Genomic DNA, 22,231 nt, shown 5'->3' with positions numbered 1-22,231 from the left:
CCATCCATCCATCCATCCATCCATCCATCCATCCATCCATCCATCCATCCATCCATCCATCCATCCATCCATCCATCCATCCATCCATCCCAGCTAATTGCATCAACTCATTAATTAGCAGGATAGGCTCCTCTTGGATGAATATGTGGCGACAGTAAATATTCAATTGCAATTTGTCAGACTTGATCCTTCATTCTGAGCATGCATGTAGTGACAATGTAGATATATTTTTTTTTATTTTAACAGGAAGAAACTTCCAACAGAATCAGGCTCTGGTACATTTTTTGTTGATGTTCTTAATCACTTTTTTGGGGGGTTCTTGATGTGAAATACTTTGGTTAAATTGTTTGATATAAAATGCTGCATAAAATGTTGACATTGACCCAAATTTTGTGGAGTGTAAAATGACTGGCTAGAATGAATTCTGTTCTTGTTTAAAGCGATTCCATCTCATTTCAACAAAATAACAAAATGTCTTGTTCTTGCATAGTATACAGGCCAAAATTTCCTATCAGCATGTTCTCCCACCCTACAGTAAGTCTGTATTTATGTTGCTCCTCCAAAGTTATTGTAAGCCTTTCTGTCTGTTTCATTGATTAATGATTTCCATGCTCATCCTGTCAGTTTGGGTTTATGTTTACATCGTGCACTGGTATGGTTGTGTTGCACTCTCCCTTTTAAGAAGATAGTTTTCATAGTTTCCAACGAGATTTTAAAAGCTTATGAAAACATTTTGCATTTGTAATTTAAGCCTGCATCTCCACAACTTTCTTTGTGACCTGTTTGCTGTGCTCCTTGGTTCTCAAAAAAAAAACCTGATGAATACTTTCACAAGTCGCTGCATAATAGACATAATCTGTAATTGTGTTACGAAAAATCAGCTATTTTTAGTCTCGTGTCCATGGCCGCCTGTAGAGCAGGAGCAGGGCCATCATAGAAAATGTGAGCAGGGGCTGATTACATGAAAAACAATGTCAGGCTGTGCTGCCTACCCGCCTTGCTGCAATCAAATGTCTAACAAACAGCAGAATTCTTGTGGGCCGGAGCATGTCTGCACTCACTGAGCAACTTTAAAGACGTTTTTCTTTTAATAGGAAAAATGTGCATCACAGTATTTTTTTCTGGCCCTTCTCCAGTTCAGTTATAAGTAAGTGCACACTCTCAAGAGCCTTATTACCGCACACACACAAAAGCCTGTGGGAGAAGGATGCTTTCCCACAAGACAGGAGCAGAGATTCATTTGCAGCAAACAGAAAGATATCAACATATTCCCAAAGTGAACGAACACCTTGGACCTGAAAACAGCAGCAAAGCTGGCAGGAAGTGGAAGAAGCAGGTGACATTCAGGCATCATGCACAGATAGGAGTCTCACGTTCTCTTTGAAAAGGATTTCAATCTAATACAGAAGCAGCCTTTTACACAGCTGTAATTGCTCAGAGAGAGGCTGCATTGTAACAGAAGATAAACAGTTTAATCGGCGGCAGCTTGAAAACCAAATGCTGCGAGAGATTTTCTATGCCAATCATCACTTCAGCTCTTTATCTGGCTTTTTCTAAAATTTTGAAGAGAATGGCTACCGCAATTGGCCTTGAAATTTTTTCTTTTTATTTATCTCAGAGAGGGATCATGCTGCAAACTGGATCTGGAAGAATTAACTCAGTCCGAATGAGGGCTTTTTTCTAAATGTTCCACAGAGCAAACGTCTGCGCCAGCCGAGTGTGAAGATAGTTAGAAATAACTGCTCACCAAAAGCTGCTATTGTCCCTTTGTAGCAAATTGTAGAGCCCTATAACAACTCCTCTCACTTCGAGAGCATTCATTATTCAGCAATGTTCAGACTTTCTGTGAAACTCGAACACATTTCCACTCCAAAAACGACTGAGTGTGTCAGGCACAGCATGAGGGGAACTCTGAACCGCAAGACGCAGTCGTGTGTCTCTTCTATGCGAAGCAGAGAAGAGAAATACATCAAACACATGTTGAAGGGAGAATTTAATATATCTGTTTACAGTGATTAATAATGGCAAGCTGGCCACAACAGCAGTTTGAATTGTTAGGCACATGCTTTATCCAATCATGTGACAACTGGCTGTGTACAACAGTAGCAAAATATCACACCATCTGGCTTATGAGCCTTTTAATACAGCCCAGTCTGTTTGGTCCTTGTGCTTTAAAATACAATGACACATTGTACAATGCTACATCTCCTACAGCAACATCCACAGTGAATCTTCAGTGTTTTTAAACCTCTGTCAAGAAATCTGCCTTTTATGAAATAAACACTTGAAGATCTATAAATATAATACATATACCACTTTTTATATTCCATAGATGCTGTTCAGTTTAACAGAAAAACAAATAAAATATCCTGGGAGAAACTGAAATCATTTCAAACCCTTAGACTTTTTTTTTTTTTTTTTTTGAAGGACCTGTTGATTTAATTTTAGCATTCCTTATTTTTTAATTGCAATATTTTTAAAAATAAAATAAAATCTCAACTAACCTATTTACCTTAAAGCAACTATGTGTAACATTTAGCCAATAGGGATGGTAAACCTGAAATTTAAAGGTTGAACACCCCTGGAAGCAACAGGCAACACTGCACAGCTACACAATTAATAAACCACTTTTAGCTTAGTTAGCTCTGATGTCTAAAGGTAGCTCATACTGCCATAACGTGGCACTGTAGGTCACATGATGCATTCAGCGATAGATCCAACCCTCCCAAGTGACATAGGAACATTTCTGAAAAGGGCTGACCTCACTGAGCATTGATACGCACCAAGTACTTGAATACCACTTGGTGTGTAATAACCTCGAAAAAAGTACTCAGGTGAAAAGTTATCCAGTGTTGCTTTAGAAAAAGTTCTTCAAATCTCTTTGGAGAAGAAGTTGACTACCAAAACTGCATTTTAATCTCTATTTAATCTTAAGTTGGTTTTTACACATCTTGATTTACATTGACAATAAGAAATCCAATGTCTGCTTTCTGCATTCCAGGTGTTACTTGAGAGGATAGAAGCAAAGAAAACCCAGATCACGATGCTGCCATAGCAGACTATGATGAGTCCCAATTTTGCAGGTATTGGTATTACACAGTGAGCTGGTTTATCATTATTAAGTACACATCTAAGGACAAAAACTGATTAACTGATGTCACCCTGAGCTATGGAAGCCCAAGAAGGGTTTGAATTTATATAACACGTCAATACAGACTGTACTTTTACAGCACACAGTTGGTATCCACGTTTAATTTTCCACTGGCTTTTATGCACATATGTACCTTTGATTTTAATTACATCAACAACTAAATAGAACTGAAGTAAAGGAACTTGAAGATGGAGAGATCTGGGTTCTCATTTATGAACATGCAAAAAACAAATTTCACACTAAAGCTGTGATTTCTAAGAAAGAAAAAGAATGAAATGTGCTGTCCCTGATGCAAACATTTTGCAGAGAGAAGGAGCTGCCGATAAAGATAGTGATCAACTTTATAGGATCTGAAACTCCAGCATATAGTTACAGTTGTGAGCAGCTACTTCACATAATGAGCTGTCACATACAGTATAGAAACAAAGTTTTCTGAGCCATCTTTTTTTTTCATTCTAAATCAAATTTTGTCAAATATTTAAATGTTACCTCACCATTGGCTTCCTCTACCTATTTAAAACGATATATGTAAACCAGAGAATAACCTACAAATTGTGACAAGGTGTGCAACAACCACACCAATAACTGTAAATATTTAAGGACTCTCATGACAACCATGCACAATGCTGCACATGGACATACAGGCGTTGCTGAGAGACCTTGTTAATGGGAGAATAGGGAGAGAACTTGATTGCCAGGTTTATGATGACGACTAGTTAATGGCTATATGCCAAAGTCCTCTTAATGCAGATCAAACAGATCTGGTCTAATCTAAACAAGTGTATTCTTTGCCCAATTTGATAGTACAGTGTGTTACTTATCCATATATATATATATATATATATATATATATATATATATATATATATATATATATATATATATATATATATATATATATTACAGTTAGTCCGTAACTGTCTTTTACCTGTGTGAATCTCCCCAATAATCAACAACGAATTAACTTATATGCTGGAGTTTCAGATCCTATAAAGTTGATCATTATCTTTATCGACAGCTTCCTCTCTCTGCAAAATGTTTGCATGAGGTACAGCACATTTCAATCTTTTTCTTTCTTAGAAATCAAAGCTTTAGTGTGAAATGTGCTTGAAAACATGAAATGGTCCAAAGGACTGCGATATAGCAGCCATTGTTAATTTACATTACTGACTGCCATCTTGAATGACATTGTTCATATGATCACCCCATACAACAGACTATGAGTTGTACCCATTCATAATTTTTTTTTTTTTTTTTTTTTTTTTATGTCATCCTACTACTGTGACTTCCAAACACATTTCTTATACTCTCCAACGTATTCATCAACACATCTTTTTCTCTTATGGCTAAACTTTATTTTTGCATTATTTTCTCCTCAATAATTTGCATTAATGCCTATGGATTGCCTTATTTATGGTTAAATGTGGGCATTGCTGTGTCTGGCTGTGCCCCACCCTGAATTAAGGAGTAGGACAGCGATAGATCAGCGACAAATATTGAATAATATAAGTCATTTTAGGGGCTAAATTAGACTAGCTATTTTAAAAGCCAGCCACAAACCTCTAAAATAACAATCTTTTCTTCATTTTATGTCAATTTTTTAAAATCTTTTTTTAATCTTTATCTTTTTAAAGTTTTAATGGAGAAAAAAAGGCTTAGTGTCTAGTGCATTTCTTCACCCTGAGATGCATCCACATCATCTACTCCCTGATTCATTATCATGATGTGATAAAGCATAAAAGTTTATTATGGAACTTTAAAAATATTTCTTCATAAACGATTGAAGCTTGTTCATAGGGATAACATGTAAATTCATTGCTCTGGTTTGTGGAAAACACATTTTTGGGTAAATGCAACATCAAGCTTAATGGTTTTTAAGCTTTTGTTGCAACTAGTTAGGTGTATTTTATGTCACAACGAATATTGTCCCACTTTTCTTTTCAGAACAGTTTCTATACAGAATGAAAAGGAAATCTAAGAGCACACAGTCTCCTGTAGTGCTCCTTTTCCTCTAACACAAAACTTTTAATGGCTTTCTTAAAGCATGCTATTTTAGCAGCCTTAAAAGACTACTACCCCTTGCTGTCTTTAATCTTGACTTAAAGCGTTCCTTGTCTCTCTCAATATGTTTGGTCTCCATCTATGAGGGGTCTTTATAAGGCTATTTTTTTTCTTTCAAAGTTTTTCCTTTGTATACTTTTGTAATTTTAATACATTATAAATTTCCATAAAAGTTAATAAGTTATAAGAGAAAAAATATTTCTGCAACAAGCATAATGAGATCATTGACCAAAACTCTGTTATGTAAAGCCAGAATTGTTAATGGATTTTAATTTTAAAGCACCGAAAGAGTTCAGACATGAGGTATAAATACTTTATATAATCTACATCGTTTTTTTTTTTTTTTATTTAAAGAAAATTAAGAGGGAGGTAGTGAATTGTGAAGTCTTGTCTTTTTCTTTCTTTTTACACCAGTATGGCTGATTTTTCCATTTCTAAGGTGTTAATTGTGTTTATCAGAGAGACAGCCAGGGGAAGAAACTGTCTCAGTGGTTGCTGATTTTTTACAAAACATACTCTACAGATCTGACCTGAAGGTAAAGTCCTTAGACTACAATGTTGGATGCTTTTTCCTTATCCTAGACCTGTACAAGACCTACCTGAAGGAAGGTCAGCCTACTTGTCAGGGGACCTAATTGATTTTTTTCACTTTAGATTTGTTAAAATTATTTGAAAAAGGATTTCTGGTTTTAATATGTTTTTTTTTATAATCTCTTTTAAGAACATTTCCACTAACGTTGCCCAATGGTGTTTTGTTAGATGGCTGTTAAATTACATGTACATTCCTGCATTGTTACAATTTCCTTATGAATAACAGCTGATCATCAAATACTGACTTTGACTTAGCTCTCATATGCCTGTTGCAACTTTTGTTTAGTTGTAAACAGAAGCTTTAAAAGGAAGACACAGCAACCTTGACAAGACTGAGCTGATTAGTTCAAAACTTAAAGCTGGCCTTGTCCCAAGCATGAACCACTGCAATCCTTTCAAAGTTTATCCCTGTCATTTCTGTTAGCAAGCGTGACTAACTTCAACTTTAACTCGCAACAGTTCTGGAACAAAAAAGAACTGTGCAATGTGAGGGGAAAATTAAAAGAGTAGAAAGATTATGAACTGGATGATTGCATGCAGAGCTCAACATGCTTTCCCAGGCAACGGATACCCAGCTCGTTTCCAGCAGGGGGTCGGATAAAAAAATACTCTTTACAAAACACAAGCCACAAGACGCAGCTTTCTGATCCCGATCGGGGTAGGCATGATGCGAAAGGATATGTGTGAGTTATTTTCCAGAGCTGTAGCTAACAAGCCAAGACTGTCTTGTTGGCTCATCAGGAAACAAAGCCTGGAGCGTTTTCATTCACGCTGAATGGGAAGTAGAATCCAAGGGCATAATTAAAGTCTACTCTGCATAATATTACAGCATAGGACAATCTTTTTTTCTGCCTTGCAACCATTAGCTGTAAAAACTGGAAAAATAAAGAGCTGAAGAAGCTTTTAATAAAAACCAACCAAACAAATCTCATCTATTTCATAGGAAAATGCCAAGAAAGTCTCTGACCGTTACATTTAACTTCTTATTAATTTCATCAATAATAAATAAATAATAAATTAGTGTAATTGGTGTAAAATAATTCAGTCAAGTTTAGGTGCTATTGTAATTCTAAAGTAAAAAGAAAAGGTATTAAAACATCCATTTGAAATTTATCAGTGTACAGAAATGTTTATTAAATCTCAGTTTAAAAGAAGTTGTATTAAGTTGCAGTACTTCAAATTAACTTCGATCAGTTCAAGCATTTGAAACTGTGAACTAGATGACCAGAGGTAGTTTGCACTAATTTAGCAACGGAAAATAAATGCATACTTAGCATAACTAGCAGCTAAGGATTGGCAAGAAGCTGTTTTCTTATTTTGCTTACACATATAAATCACAATTTTTACTTAGATAGTGCCCAAACTGTTTACACACAAAGATAATAAAAAAAGGCAAAAATAATAAAAGGTTTAAAAAATATAAGAAAATGTTTTAGACTGTAATGAAGCAAAATGTGAAAGGAAAAAAAAAGGAAGGATTTTTTTCTGGCGGTGGTGCTTTTAATATTTCTGTCTTGGAATACAGAGTCTCTTATAATCTAGGAAACTGTTGATTTATAGAAAATATGAAGAGCCTTTAACATATTAGGAAATGATCCGCCTCGCAGTATCAGGATTTCTGATCGTGTCTTAGTCTGCTACAGGTTTTATGACTATTTTATTTTCCATTAGTTTATCTTTATTGCCATTCAGAGATGAACAAATGCAAAGGAGGAGTGCTGCAGACACCTGTGTGCAATATGTTGATATTTGAACTGTCAGCAGATCTGGCACTGATAATGGAGAATCGCTGCCGACTAAAAAAATATGAGGTTTCTCAGACTCACCGGTATGTGGGAGGTGGGGTACCCTGGGCCTCGCAGCTGAATACCACCTCTCTGTTGTTCCCCACCGTCTCCACAGGATACACAATGCTGCCTGGCTGTTTGGTGAAAGCAGGACTCTGCAGGACGCTGCGCTCTGTGGGACCACAAGCAAACACAACATGGTTGAACATAAACCTGTGCAGCAGCCTGTTTGCAAAACAGCCAATTAGTCAGTGGCAGAGACCAGTTGATGCAGCTTCAAGCCTCTCAGAGGGGAAAACCACAAGTAGACAAAACATATCAATTTAAAGTGCCTGTCATGACTTCAAGGCGCAGAGGGAAAGCATTTAAAGTGAGACGTGTCTTCAGGACCTATTTAGGTGGTAATAGGATATAGAGACTAATTTGGGAAGAACGCTGACTTAAAAAGCTGCCGATAGCATGTTTTTATGTCTTCTTTTATCATTTCTTTATTGGAGCAGATGCTAGGATTATGTGCCCATACAATTTACATCAAATAAGTACATCTAATTAGTCTCTTTGTTGTAAAATAATGATACATAATACAAAGGTATATTTAAAAAAAGCTGCTTCTACTGATAATAGAATCAATAATCCAAATTGCAAGACTATCTCAGACCAAAGGTTTATTTTCATAAAATCTGGGTAACTTACATTAAGCATAGATGTATCTAAGAAAAATTTAAAGCAAGAAAAATACAATTTAGCTTATATCAAAAAAGTGCAACTAGGGTGAAATGATAAAATGTGAGTTAGAGTTAGGTGTTGTTTACAGAAAATTTGATCTATCACTACAGGCCTTTCAATACAGGAAGCCATGTGTACCCAAAGAGTACATGTTTTAAACCCCTTACTGATTCAAGTTATTTATTACGATATTTTGAAAAAAAAAATTTGTTCATTTGAATATGACACAAAAGATATAAATACTTTCTGGTTATTTAATATGCAAATTAGCATCATACAGCACCACACTGAGTTCTAGATAACAGCAAACAGCCCCCAAAACAATCTTTGATGTCTGGATTAAGCATCAAGTTGGATAAACTGGCCAACCCGGATGTTTTCACACTGCACAAGGTTTTAGGAATGGTTTAGGGCTGAAACTATTAATTGGATTAATCGTGATAAATCCATGATTTAAAAAATCATTAACTAATTTAGTAATTGAATAATAGTTAACTAGGGACTAGAGAACCTAAAATGTGCCTTTAGCTGACAGAGCAACCCACCTTGGGCAGCAATTATACCAAAACTGTAAAAAAAAAAAAAAAATATGTAAACATTTTGCATTTAAGATAAAATCTTATTTGTCTGTTAATATGTCCTATCCAGACTTACTCGAGCGGAAAAGTTGGTTTAATTTTGCAAAAGGTCTTCTTTATGGTAGCTGTTTATATCCGATTTTTAATCGATTAATCGCAAAAATTATCAACAGATTAATCAACTTGGGAGGAGGCTTTGTGTAAGGCCCAGGCTCACGCAGAAGGGACTACATCTCTAAAGCTGGCCTGGTGTCGCCTCGGGGTCCCCCAAGAGCAGCTGGAGGAGGTGTATGTGGATCGGGAAGTCTGGCCATCTCTGCTTAGACTGCTGTCTCTGCGACACGACCCCGGATAAAGCAGAAGAAAATGAATCGATGAATGGATTAATCAACTTGCAAAATAACCATTAGTTGCAGCCCTAGTATGGTTGAGACAATAGGTCTACAAGGGACTAAACCTGTACCTCTGTAGAATGATCTAGCATAGAGGTGGGTATTCTGCCGCAATGGTCTCATGAGGAACTTTAGAGGAACCTTGACTATTGTTAGAATCTACTGCTGGAGAACTTTATGACTTGACCTTAAGCTACTGTGATTATGGAGGAGAAAAACAGTAAATATGCAGCAGCAATGTAGTATGTAGGATCCTTATCTGAGACATTTTTTATAGCATTACAACCTTTCATTGGTCTACACTTAAAATGGGGGACTTTAGTCCAAGCTTGACAGACAAGGAGTTACAAGTACCTTTTCTAATAAAAAGTTGACTTGCAGACTTGGATTCAAAATTAGGACCGAAATTTATATATCAAAGACCACCTTAATGGAAAATGGAAGAATATTGTAGATTTAAAAAAAAAGATATATGATATGGTTCAATAATACACACAAAACGTTCAGTTTAAAGATATAATATGTAAGCTAAAACTATCACTATGTCCTGACAGTAACATATTTGATATATAATCTGTGAAAAAAACAAGCTTTTCTCCTTCCTCCCAGGGGTTTTCCTGACTTTTGCAGAAACACATCGCTCCTGGTCAGAAACAACTGATCAGAGCCAGAGGGAATGCCTTAACTATGTCAATCATTCTCCTGTATATGCTGTTCAAACCGTATCCCCGTTAGTGTATACTGTCGTTCAAGTTAAAGACCGCCAGTGGGCTGCAGCTGTGCAGCTGTACGTCAATGTAAAGTATATCACTAATATTTATTCCCTACCAGTGAATGTGCCGTAGCTGTTTATCCCTTTTAAACAGTAGCCCCTGCTGGCTACTCAGCCTATGACATGAGAACACTGTTGCCGAGTTAACGGCTTTGTGAGCATCTAGAGACAAATCTAGTGACTTTTTTTCTGTGTTGTTGGAGACTTTGACAACTTGTAAAAGTACCCATTGTTCTTAGTTTACTGTTTTCAGCGAGTGTTGATGCGGGCCCTCCCTCCAAAGGAGCACTGAAGTCAGTTTCAGCCGAAAAACTGTGTCTGGGGTCAGAGAATGAACAGTAAATGAACAGAATTTTCAATGTGTCCACACTGAAAATGAGTCACATATGAACAAAGCTTTGCTGATCCCCCCAGATAGAAAAAGAAAAAGAAAAAAAAAGAAATCTATTTATTTAATTTTTCAACGTATATTAATTTGTTTTTGTTTTTTTTCTTTAAGACTATTGCTGTAAAGTAGATCACTCCATACATTTAATTCATTCAGTCTTATCCACTGCGTATGCCTTTGCTATCTGTCTTTACATTGAATTTGACAACATAACATGTCTTTATGTAGTTTAGGTTTAGGAAAAATATTATCAAGTAGTTGAAAATATTCAATTAAGCGAATTAAATAAAAACAAAGACATGCCTTGAAGACCTGCAAATAGTAATTACAGAAAATGTTATGAAATTACCTATCTGCCTATGCAGGGTTTATATAATCAAGTGTAATCTACAGTTGCACTTAGCCTTTTGAGGCTTTTGCCTTTACCTTGCCAAATGGTTTATTTTCAGAGAGTTCTATTTGGTAAACAACTCAATGTTTCAATTTTTTCCACCCGTTGGAATAAGGTGAAATAAGATGTCTCTTTGTTTCCTTTCATAAAATCCCACATAAAATTAACAATCCCATTTAAAACCCTGGTGCTCACCAAGGTGTAATTTTAACATAACACATCTAATACACATTTCATTACACATCTAGTAATAGTACTTTGAGTTCATATTTAAAAAAAGAAAAACAACAGAGGACACCACTCCAAGAGATTGCTAACTAAGGGAACAGTCAGGGAATCACATTTTGTTCCGACTTCTAAACTACATCTGTCGCTACTGCTAAACATCTTTCTTTGTATTAATGTAAGCTGTAGTAGGATAATAAAATTAGCTTTTCAAGTGTCTGACAGTTAAAGGAACGGACAGTGTGGTCTGAGTTTCATTATGTAAATTGAATTAGCTAATGGTGGCCTCAGCTAATATCTCAGACATGTGGTAAAACCCAATTAATGAATGAAAACGAATGTCTGCATCTCTGCATTTGTCTGACCTAACTTGACCACAACCTAAGGGTTTGCTATTTCTAAGATGAAATGTGTGTGTTGCTGTTGGGTGTGTGTGTGGGTGTGCATGGATGGTTGTTTATTTGAGGCCATCCTGCAAACAGAGTACAAAACAGCAGTTGGTGCTACCAAAACTTCCCAGGGGAATGGAACTGGGGTATGCTACACTGTTTCCTAAATGTCATTTAATGATGTCATATCCTATTTAGCATATTTATGACATCTGCACTTTAAATTTGTATTTTATGTGCTATTATATGATTGCTGTTTGAACAGTAGTCCTCTGTAATGCACTAAAGATCATAGTACAGCCATAACACAGGCATACAGTTAAAAGTAAATATATAAATTCACAGTATAGACGGATCAGTAACCTTTTATATAAATTTCACTGTTTGAGAATAAATCTAAGAACACTTTGTCTGTTCAAAGACAATGAAGATTTTAAAAAGCCTTTCTTTGTGCAAAATACCAGAATAATCAGAAAAAAGAGAATATATATATATATATATATACTTATATGTACTTATATATATACAGTATGTAGAAGCTTTTGTTCAGCTCAACTCTCAGACCCAAAAACAGTTACAGCTCTTACTGGGAAAAAATGCTGCAGCTAAAAATTCTTTACTTCTACTTTTTTACTTCTAATCTTCTATTAAGTAAATTAAGAATTTTTTAATTATTTTTTGCAATTGCAGTGTTTAGTTTTTCATTTTTTGATTTGTCAATGCCAAATGTCACATACAATGTCAAAGCAAGGTGTCACTGATTTGAGAATCATTTTAACCCAGAACAAAATGCACAAAAATATAGCCCATCCTAAACAAATAACGCAACTCCCCTAAATATAAGTCATATTTATTACCTACAACAATCCACTTGAAAAAAGCAGGGAATTAGTGTATTTAACACATTATCCTTCATAGTCTGTAGTCCACAGTGTGTGCTAAAAGCATATGATTGAAAAACCTCTAAGCTGCTATTCAAGTCATCCTACAACAAATTAAACAGAATAGACTAAGTGGCATGAAAAATCACTGCTTCATAAAACTATTGTGTTTTTTTAATACTGAAGATTTTTTGGGGGAAGCAAGATGAAGTAAAGAAAGTATGTCACTGAACAATGATGTAAGAGGAAAAAGCATTTCTGCTATGAAGAAGAGTAGACTGACTTTAGTACACTTGTTTCATATTAAATCTAATTAAACTCCTTATTTTTAACTCTTTACAGCCCACCTTAAAGAAATATCTCATTGGGCAGACAGTGTGCTGCCATGGAGAGAAAAAGTAAAGAAAATGAATATGAATCTGCTTCCTATAAAGTAACAGTACTTTTTCAGTCACAACTGATTACACAGAACAAGTAAAAAACAGTGCATGACACGCAGGTGGAAAGCAGAACATGGTTTAGGATTTAATAATAGTAATATATGTCCCCACATGCTGCTGGGATGAGGTCATCAGTATGCTGCAGTGATAGCGCTGTACATCCCTGATTGTGGTGATTTGTGACCTGATGTGTGAACCACTGATGATTTAGTCTTTCTGTGTCAGTCAGTGAGAATTCCTCATGCATACTGTATGCCATACTGAGTTCAATCAACAGCACAGAACACAGAATTGTGAAAAAAACAACTTGTAGTTAGCACTGCATCCATAGCTCAGAATGAATGTTAAGGCAGTCTATGTGGTGACATTAGATCTCAGAAGGGAGAACTAAACCATGTCATGGTTTGGTCATGTTGTCTAGGATTGATTTCATTTCTAAAATTTGTTTTAGGGTTGCTCTTGTAGGCAATCACAATGCCTACTGTGCTTCTTCATTTTTTAATTTAAGTTTATTAGATTGGGGATGGATTATAGCTAATGCAGAAAACAAACATTTGCCCTGTAAATAAGCAGTTATCTGAATAACCGTTAAAACCCCAACTTATGGGTTAACACTTTAAAGCAGAGGTCTTCAACAGGGGGTCCGCGAACCCTGGTGGTTCCGCGGAGGTACTGCATGGGGGTCGCGAAAGTCTTGGTTGATGACTTTTTTTTATATTCCCTCCTGCAATTTTTTGCACTAATTAAAATGTCTTTAAATACACATTAACATTAATTCAACACACTGTAGTAAACAGATAAATGGAAGCAGAAGATGTCTTTCAGTCATCAATGCACACATTTAGCGACACACAGGAGCTTTTTCAAGCTGGGCACCGTTTCATTCACAACACCTGTCCCATCAACCAGGAATCAGAATCAAAAATACTTTAATAATCCCAGGGAGAAATTACTTTCATAACATGACTCCATATGTAATAGAGTGACTATAGGACCAGCTTGATAAAACACAATTTCATACAATATATATAATTAGGGGGTCCCTGCTCTATCTCGCAATCAGTTTGGGGGTCCTTGGCTTCGAAAACGTTGAAGACCCCTGCTTTAAAGAATTTTATAAAAAATGCTACAAGTTTAAAGCTAAAAAGATCAAAAACTCAGATGTTATTATTTAATAGCCTTTCAAAACCCACCCGATTTAAAGCATTTCCAAGTAAGAACTCAGAACACATGAAAATTACACCGATAAAATGTTTACCTATATAGACATGTCATACATTGATGGAAAGCTTAGATTCTCAACAATTCAACCACCAAGCTAAAGTTAAGGACACAGCAAGCACTAAAGCACAAGTAACACAGATATAGCAGCATGTCAAAATGTAAACATGAAAACCCAGTTACAACAATATATATATATATATATATATATATATATATATATATATATATATATATATATATCCAGAAGTCGTTTTATCAATCCAATCCTCAATTGTTTATATTTAATTCATCTATAAGGGTCCACAGATTAAAAGTAATCCAGCGTATTCATAATAAAAATATTCGATGATGAGAAAATCAACACATAACATCCAGTTGTTGACATCAGAAAAGTTAGCTGGGCATAGCTAATGCTTAGCATCTTGCAAACTTTTACTTCCTAATACTTGTTTTCTCAGCTGTTAACCCGCAATGTTTAGTATGTTTCTTTACATCGTCTTCTTATCTACAAAATAAAAGTGTCTGCATCTTTGCTCGCAGTTTGAAGCTGAATAATTACGGTCCTATTTTTTTTTTAAGTTTGGATGCTGATTTTGTTTTAATACAAATGCCTAAGGCTGAAAAAAAAAACAGCTCAGAAAAGGAACTGGGGCTTATTTTAGTTTTAAAGCAGCAGTTTCACTATTTTTTTTAATTTTTTTAATTTTTATGTTATTGTAGGTTTATAAATGTTACATTTTGTTATATACACTGATTCTGAAAAAAAAAAGTTTAAAATAATTGCTTCATAAATGTTTTGTGGCCATCAAAATGCTTCAGTGTTATTATATGAGTCAAATAGTTGAGTTTAAGCATTTGGCACACCTGGCACATTTGGAGAAATTTGGAGACACCAAAAGTTCGAACCCCCACAGCTCTGGAACTGTTGTAGCTAGAGGTCTACTGTAAAGTTTTGTGCATTTGTGGTTGACATGATGTAGAAAAAATGTAATACAATGAGACATGCCTATTCTCAAGTATGTCTTTATTACTGCTGTTCAAAAAAGACCTATTATTTTTGTGAATAAAAAAAAAAACTTTGATGCAGCTTGGGCTGTGTTTTACTCACCCATTTATCTCATTTATATATTCAGAAACAAGAAGGTGTTAGCTTTCAAATGATGTATCACACATGTAATTTGGGCTTACAGTTCCTTGGTTATTTGCTTTTCCATTTGGGTATGCAAAATAGGCAAGGATTATTTCAAAGTGAGATGGATGTTAAGGTGATAGAAAGGTTTCAGAAGAGCTATACTTTTCACAATTAATAAAGTAGATCAAAAACATAATGAAGAAACAGCAAAATATAACAAATCTTATACATTAGGCAAAATGTGTATTATTATGAAAAAAAAAGCTTAAATCATGATGTATCTGAGCAGCCAAAGTAGCGCCCCATGGGCTTCTGAGGATCTGAGGTGCGTGATCACTCCCCTGAAACTGTTTATTAACGCCTAACTTAACGTAAAATTTTGAAACCTGCCAGCAAACTATGTTTGCTTTTATTATTGTAGTTTGGGAAGTTTGTAAACGCTAACATCTATTTCCAGTTGCCACGAACATCAGGGAAAACCCCCAAGAGGTGACCCGGCCTGAGGCAGTTGCTGCTTGGGATTCACAGTGACAGAGCACCGCCAGTAGATGGGAGTCTGCACGGCTCTGACGGTGTAATCATATTTAAGGCAGGATCATAATCTTGATGAACTGAATGTACAAACGATGTGGACTTTCTCGCTTAATATTAAAACTACTTTTGATAAGCTTATCACAGCAAATATAGCAAAGCCACTCTCTGCAATTGGAACACAGGAGCAACACAAGCAATATATGCATCTGTACACGTTTTACTAGATGCACTTTTTTATTCTTTTATAATTATCTTATCATGTTAATTATTTATTTTTACACTACTGAATTATTTATCCTTAATTATTTATTTTACCTCTATGCCACTGCTATTTATTTTTCTATATCTTATATAAAATGAACTAGTTCAGTTCATAGTTCACAATTCCAAAAAACGAACTAGTTCATAGTTCTTTTTTTTTTTATATTTTCCTTTTTTTTCCATTTTTTCATGTACAGTTCTTTTAAATATCTTGCTACTAAAATTTGCTATACAAATAAAATGGCCTTGCCTTGCCTTAATTTGCAAGGAGCCTGATTAGGGCTGATCTATCCACTATCCAGTATCTAGAAAAGGGCAACTAACCTTTCTGCAGACCCCATGCATACTGCACAAAAAAGATTTAACTTCAGGTCAATGCTACAGAGAACTACAAGAAACAACCTTCACACACACTATCTTCCTGAAAATTGTTATTACTCTAAGGAACAATGACAAGCAGGAGTATTGAAATTAATACCAAGCTACACACACACACACACACACATATATATATATGCATACATACATGCATGTATACATACATTCTTCTGAACAGAACATGATCTCATCAGCAAAATGTCTAATTACATCCAGACAAGTTGCATAATAGGCTTGTTACTGCTAATGGGATAAAGCTACATCTTCACACAAAATCTGCAAGTTGGAAACACTGAAAACTTTGCCATAGATGTATTTAAATTTTTTTGGTATGTATTTAAAGAACGACACGCACTTTAGCAAAGTGAGTTTCTGGACTGACATATAAATCATGCCTTTCAGCTAATGTATGGAGAAATCCAAAACACTCCAATTTCAAGCGTGCAATGAGAAAAGTGTCTTTTATACTATTTGAAAACTGCATTCACATCTCATGGCATGTCTGAGTTGAAGCATTTTTTGGTGTTCCATTTATGGGTTTTTGACAGTGAAAATTACATATAATTATAAAATCTCTAGTGTAAGCAGCACACATTTGAAAAGGGCTCAACTGCTCTACTGATGTATGCATAGGAAAATGTATGCATCATCAGGAAGAAAATATTAGGAGCTTAGATGTGGCTGTGAATTTTATATGTAAAAAAAAAAAAACTGAAACGATTTAAATCAAGCACTGCAGTCATCCAGACTGCCTCCATCTGCATTACACAGTAACTCACATTTGTGCGTTAACACACTCACAGTCCCTCTGATTCCTTAGAGTGGTATAAACTGCAAACCATTACCAAACTTATACATAGAAAAAAACTAAATTCAAGTTACACATTACAGAAAATGAGAATATTACAAATGAACTTGTCAAGAATCATAACTCTGCAAGCAAGATTTTCCTCCAGCCCATTAGGAAGCTCCTGACAGGTTTAGTGGGGCTGCGTAGGGGGAATACTGATATGACAGTCAGAATGGCCAAGTATGTAGAGCCACCATGTATTTTTGAGTTTTTCCAGTGAAATCAAGAGATTTTGCCCTGTTTTTAATGACATGGGACAAAGATTAAGTTTCAAACCCAGGCAGAAGATGAAAAGTGACTGCTGTTCTGGCCGTGCAGTGGATAATGAGCTCTACAGCATTCACACAGTCTGAAGCACAGTGCTGGGAGAGCATGAGACCTAAAGCCAGATGATATGATGTTAATATATTATCAGGAAGGCAAGTGTATATTTTGTCCTTCCCAGTTCCTTATTGAGTCACCTTGCATGTCAAAATGGAGCAGAGTGTGGCCTCATGCAGCCTTTATCATGACCAGCAAGTTATCTCTAATGAGCCACAGCAAAGAGAGGTTGAGGTGCACTTATCAGCCCCTTAAATTTAAGCTGGATGCAATTAGTGAAAATCCTACAGCTGCTCACAGATCACGTCAAATGTGGTTGAGCAAGTTCAAACAGGGCGGTGACAGAGCTTCTGGTACACTGCATTCACAGCACGAGATGAAGCTCTGATTATAGTTTTGTCAAAAAGGAATCCAGTTTTTCACAATTCCCCATAATTGTATTTGAGCAGCATTGGGTCTGTTTGGTAACCGTACAGGATTTAAAACCAATTAATTAGGTGGTGATTACTCCCAAATTTCTTTTTATTATTTAAAAGAACCAGGTTTTGTCATACTATCTTTTAAAGAAGACTTGATCGATATCTCTTCAGGTATTGTGAATGTAATAAATTCATTTCCAGATATACTGAAAGATTTTGTTTGAAAATGAATAATGGAAAACCTTCTGTTTAATGTAAGATAGATTTAATGAAATGATAAAGAAACTGAGGAAAGGTGTGTTTTTTTCTTGTTTTCTTTGTTTATTTTGGGGGGGTGGGCACATAAGGTAATGCAGTGTTGCCCACCTCAACCTACTGGTGAACTATCTATCATCTGGCAGAAATAAGGAGACTACACAGCTTTTCTTTTGCAAGGTACACAAAATTAGACAGACCCATAAAATTCCAATTAGGAAGAGCAAAACACGAATTACAAAAAAATATGACTTTTTTTGTTGTTTACTTTATATTTTTGCGAAAGTCAAAACTTTCAATGTCTTGGCCAGTTTTTAATAAACCATTTTTTTGTTTTTTTGTTTTTATATATATATATATATATATATATATATATATATATATATATATATATATATATATATATATATATATATATATATATATATTCTTATTATTCAAAACAGATTTTCCTCAGAACCAAAGAGTTGTTGATGTTTTAATTATCTTTTTACTATTTCTGTCTCAGACCACACAACAGAATATCAAACACTAATAAACAAATTCAAGGCCTTAAACAAATCATCAAAGAGTGTAAAAATACTGAAAAAATAATTTTAGGCATCTGCTGGATCTTTTTTAGTATCATTAGTTACTATCCGAAAAATCTAACAATTTCGTCAGGATATTTATAACATTCTTAGTTAATCTGTGTTCTAACAGAATAAAATAGCTGTCAAGCAGAAACTCTGATCTCTTTCCACAATATGTGTGAATTCTCCAATCATGTAAAACTATTCTATGACACACTATAAGACATAAATTTAATAATCTTTGGTATGATGTCACTTTTAATATGCAAATTTTATGTGCTTACAAGTGAATCGCTTGTGATTCATCTCCAACTTTCTTATTATGTGCATGATCAGACTATACCATTAGAGAGAGAGGGATACAAATCTGAAAAAAAAAAATTTACACTTAGGGGAAAAAAAAAAAAAAGGCCATCTTTGGGATACTAGTTTAACAGTTTTTTTGTTCTGATCGGGGCAAAAAGGAAGGCCTATCCACGAAAGGAATCGATTCAGAAATAAAAAAACGTACAACTTTATTTTTTATTTGTGGGACGGTACGATTTCAAACCTGTGAAGCCTCACCCGCTTTTCTTCTGCCAAATCTCTGTCCCATGTAGAAGTCCTTGTGGTTCCATGTTTAAGAAGATTCTTATTGTGGCTAAATAGATAAGTCACATCTATTGTACTTATATTACAGACCTAATATTCAAAAATATTTTTTCTTTTATGCTAATGAATAGTTCAGCAGTAATATCATTAGATTACCTCTATTAGTCTGCAGAGTTACTGTTATGATTTGAATTATCCAGTGATGTACGATAAACTGGTTGTTTTCCCCTCATGCTTCTCCTCTGTGGATCATACAAAAACCCAGAAAAAGATTTCCCTGTATTAACCCCTTTCAGATTTTAATGTGGCACATCTCAAACAGCAGCTGCATCCCTGTAGGCTGAACAATGGACATAGGTCATTGCAGCTGTCACTTTTCGAGGACGTCATTCTAAGATACGACACAGGCTGTGTCCAAATTCAAGGAACCAGCATACCCGTTCCACTTAGGCTGGATCCTTTGTTGAACAGAAGTCAGAAACTGTGAATTTGGACAGTTTAACTTAGTCCAGCTGTTTCCCCCTGAATTTGGTGTAATTTATGTCACCTAGAAACCATGATGGCATGAGGCACCGATCTGTGAAGCCAATAAAGTCAAAACCTATTTCTTTTTTACAATATCCTTTATCATATAACACATTGTTATTTTTTACCATCGTTATTTATTTTTAAATAACAATGTTTTTTATCAACAAGACACATATGAGTAATTGAAAAGCACATACCCGCAGCATTTTTTTTTGTGAGAGTGATTTACAAAACAATAAAGAAAAGTAATGTTCTTTTGAAAAAAATATTAAAAAAAATAGCATTTGTGTTATTCTCAAAGCAAGCTCTAACTTCAAAAGGTAAAACGCTAATTTTCAGTCAGAGATACATGTTTTAAAATGGACAAAAATAACACCTTAAGTGGCCAAATAAACCAGAATTCACATACACTGCCTCCAGGAGCAAATCTTTTTCATTTATACACAATGACAGGGGACCAAGGGTCTTATTTGCTGAGCTAAGATATGAACTGCTTTGAACCCTTTCACAGAAGTCTCCATTATAATTTTTCATTTCATCCTGTAAGAGCATCACATTAAAACCATACGATAGACCAAATGTGACACTGAAAGCAAAAACATACAGCAGTTCCAATGGAATTAGATGTGCCAACTGTTTAGGTTGAATGCATCTCCAAACAATAATAAACATTTGGTGTTTTCACCTGCCCCTTCACCATCTCTGGATATCTAAGAGTCTTTAAGTCTCCCTGTGTGAAAATATTTGAATATGACTGACCATTTTTCTTCATAGTAGCATCTCAGGAACCATAATAAATGTTAGTGATGGAATAATCCTTTTGTGAAAGCTGCATATTGCAAAATTATCCTTTCTAGCTTAACCAACAAAAACCTTTGAGCACCAGGAGGCTTAAGCATTGTGTTATATGAAAGCACTGTCAGATCTATCTATAGCTGCGTAGAATGAATGCCCCAGAGAACTGAAAACATCCAAGTAAAAAACATGCAGTGTTTTCCTGCAAACCTTACAGTTGTAGACGATCAAAGTATACTCAGAGACCCGAGCAGCATTTAGACTCGTTGTTAATCTCACTAGAGGGTATGCTAGTCTTTTATTGTGCAAAATTCAGCATGACAGTTATTTATTAGCATTGATTACCAACCTAAAGGGAGAGTTAGAACAGGAAAAATCCTCTCTCAAAAAGCATCAAATATTTTCCTTTAAACAGAATAATGTATAAAGAACCTGTGGTCTCAAAGGTTGTTTTTTTTTCTCTCTCAGATTCCTATTATTCAGAGAATTGCCACTGTTTACAGCAAACTGAGTTGGGTTTAGTTTTGTTAAGAAAAGCCTTTGGAAAATCCCACCAAAAGAGGATTTACTGAACAATACTGCAACATGTTTGCTCATCTCTGTTTTTTCTAATTATTTCTGCTGAGATTTGGTTGTTTGGGGATAAATCTTTAGTAATTACATAGGTCACTTATGGACACAACAAGTCTTGCTTGGCATTTTTTCAATATTTTGGTTGCAAACAGCAACAGAATAAACACAACTAATTCGAAGGCCTTTAGTACAATAATACAGCTAAGATTGCATTTATGGTCAATTTTCCCTTTAGTTATAAACACTGGTGGGGAAAATAGCTTGACATATAATTAGACTTACAGTAAAGTTGATGATTGATTCTTAAGTATTGGCAAGTTTTGAACAGTATTCCAGGTTCCCTCCAGTTCTTAAAAATGATTCATTAGGTTAACTGGTAGAGATGCATAGTGGTAGAGATGAATAGTCGTAGAGATGCAAGTTCTTCCAGACCTACAGCAAATATCTAAATGGGTTTGAAAATTTTAAAGTTCATTTATACACCAAGATTTTCTTCCAGTTCAGCTTTATAGTAAAGGGCAGGCCAGCATGACTCATACATCACAATCAAAAAGACTTTAATGCGTCAAATCTGGACATAATCATTTCACAAAAAATACAAATCCTTTAAAACACAGCAAGGTACACTTAAAAAAATATGGTTTCTTTGCCTGAACCAGACCACACAGGACTAGTCTGACAAATATCTAAGGTTTATACTAAAACATCTAGAAATTGATTTTACAAATATATATTTTTTTGTGTGTTGATCTGTTCTGTCTGAACAAAAAAAATGTAAATAAAATAAATAGGACCATGTGAATGAAATCAAGCAATAAATTTAACACAAACTGAAGTTGAGCCGTGGTAAATATATGACGAAGGATATGAATGGATTAGAATTTAAGAAATACTATTTCTTTTAAGAAATTCTGATTTGAGATCATTTTAAAATATTTAAAAATATTTAAGAATTAACTCTGGAAGCATTCTATACTGCTCCAATACTTTTCCAAAACTCATAACTATGTATAAATACAGTAAACA

General features: G+C 35.0%; 1 protein-coding gene across 2 annotated transcripts in view; it reads right to left on the bottom strand.

Moving 5' to 3' along the window:
* The window catches only part of LOC107093193 (contactin-4-like), a 240,968-nt gene that overhangs the window by 148,309 nt on the left and 70,428 nt on the right, over positions 1–22,231 (bottom strand). For both annotated transcript variants that reach the window (XM_015388077.1, XM_015388076.1), the window contains exon 3: positions 7,630–7,762. In XM_015388077.1, coding sequence (XP_015243563.1) covers positions 7,630–7,762 — 133 coding nt within the window. The remainder of the gene's footprint in view (positions 1–7,629; positions 7,763–22,231) is intronic.

The sequence above is a fragment of the Cyprinodon variegatus genome, unplaced genomic scaffold (assembly GCF_000732505.1).
Source record: "Cyprinodon variegatus isolate N-32 unplaced genomic scaffold, C_variegatus-1.0 Scaffold412, whole genome shotgun sequence".
Lineage (NCBI taxonomy): Eukaryota > Metazoa > Chordata > Actinopteri > Cyprinodontiformes > Cyprinodontidae > Cyprinodon > Cyprinodon variegatus.
The sequence above is the reverse complement of the archived record's forward strand: the minus strand, read 5'-3'. Positions and strand labels throughout refer to the sequence as shown.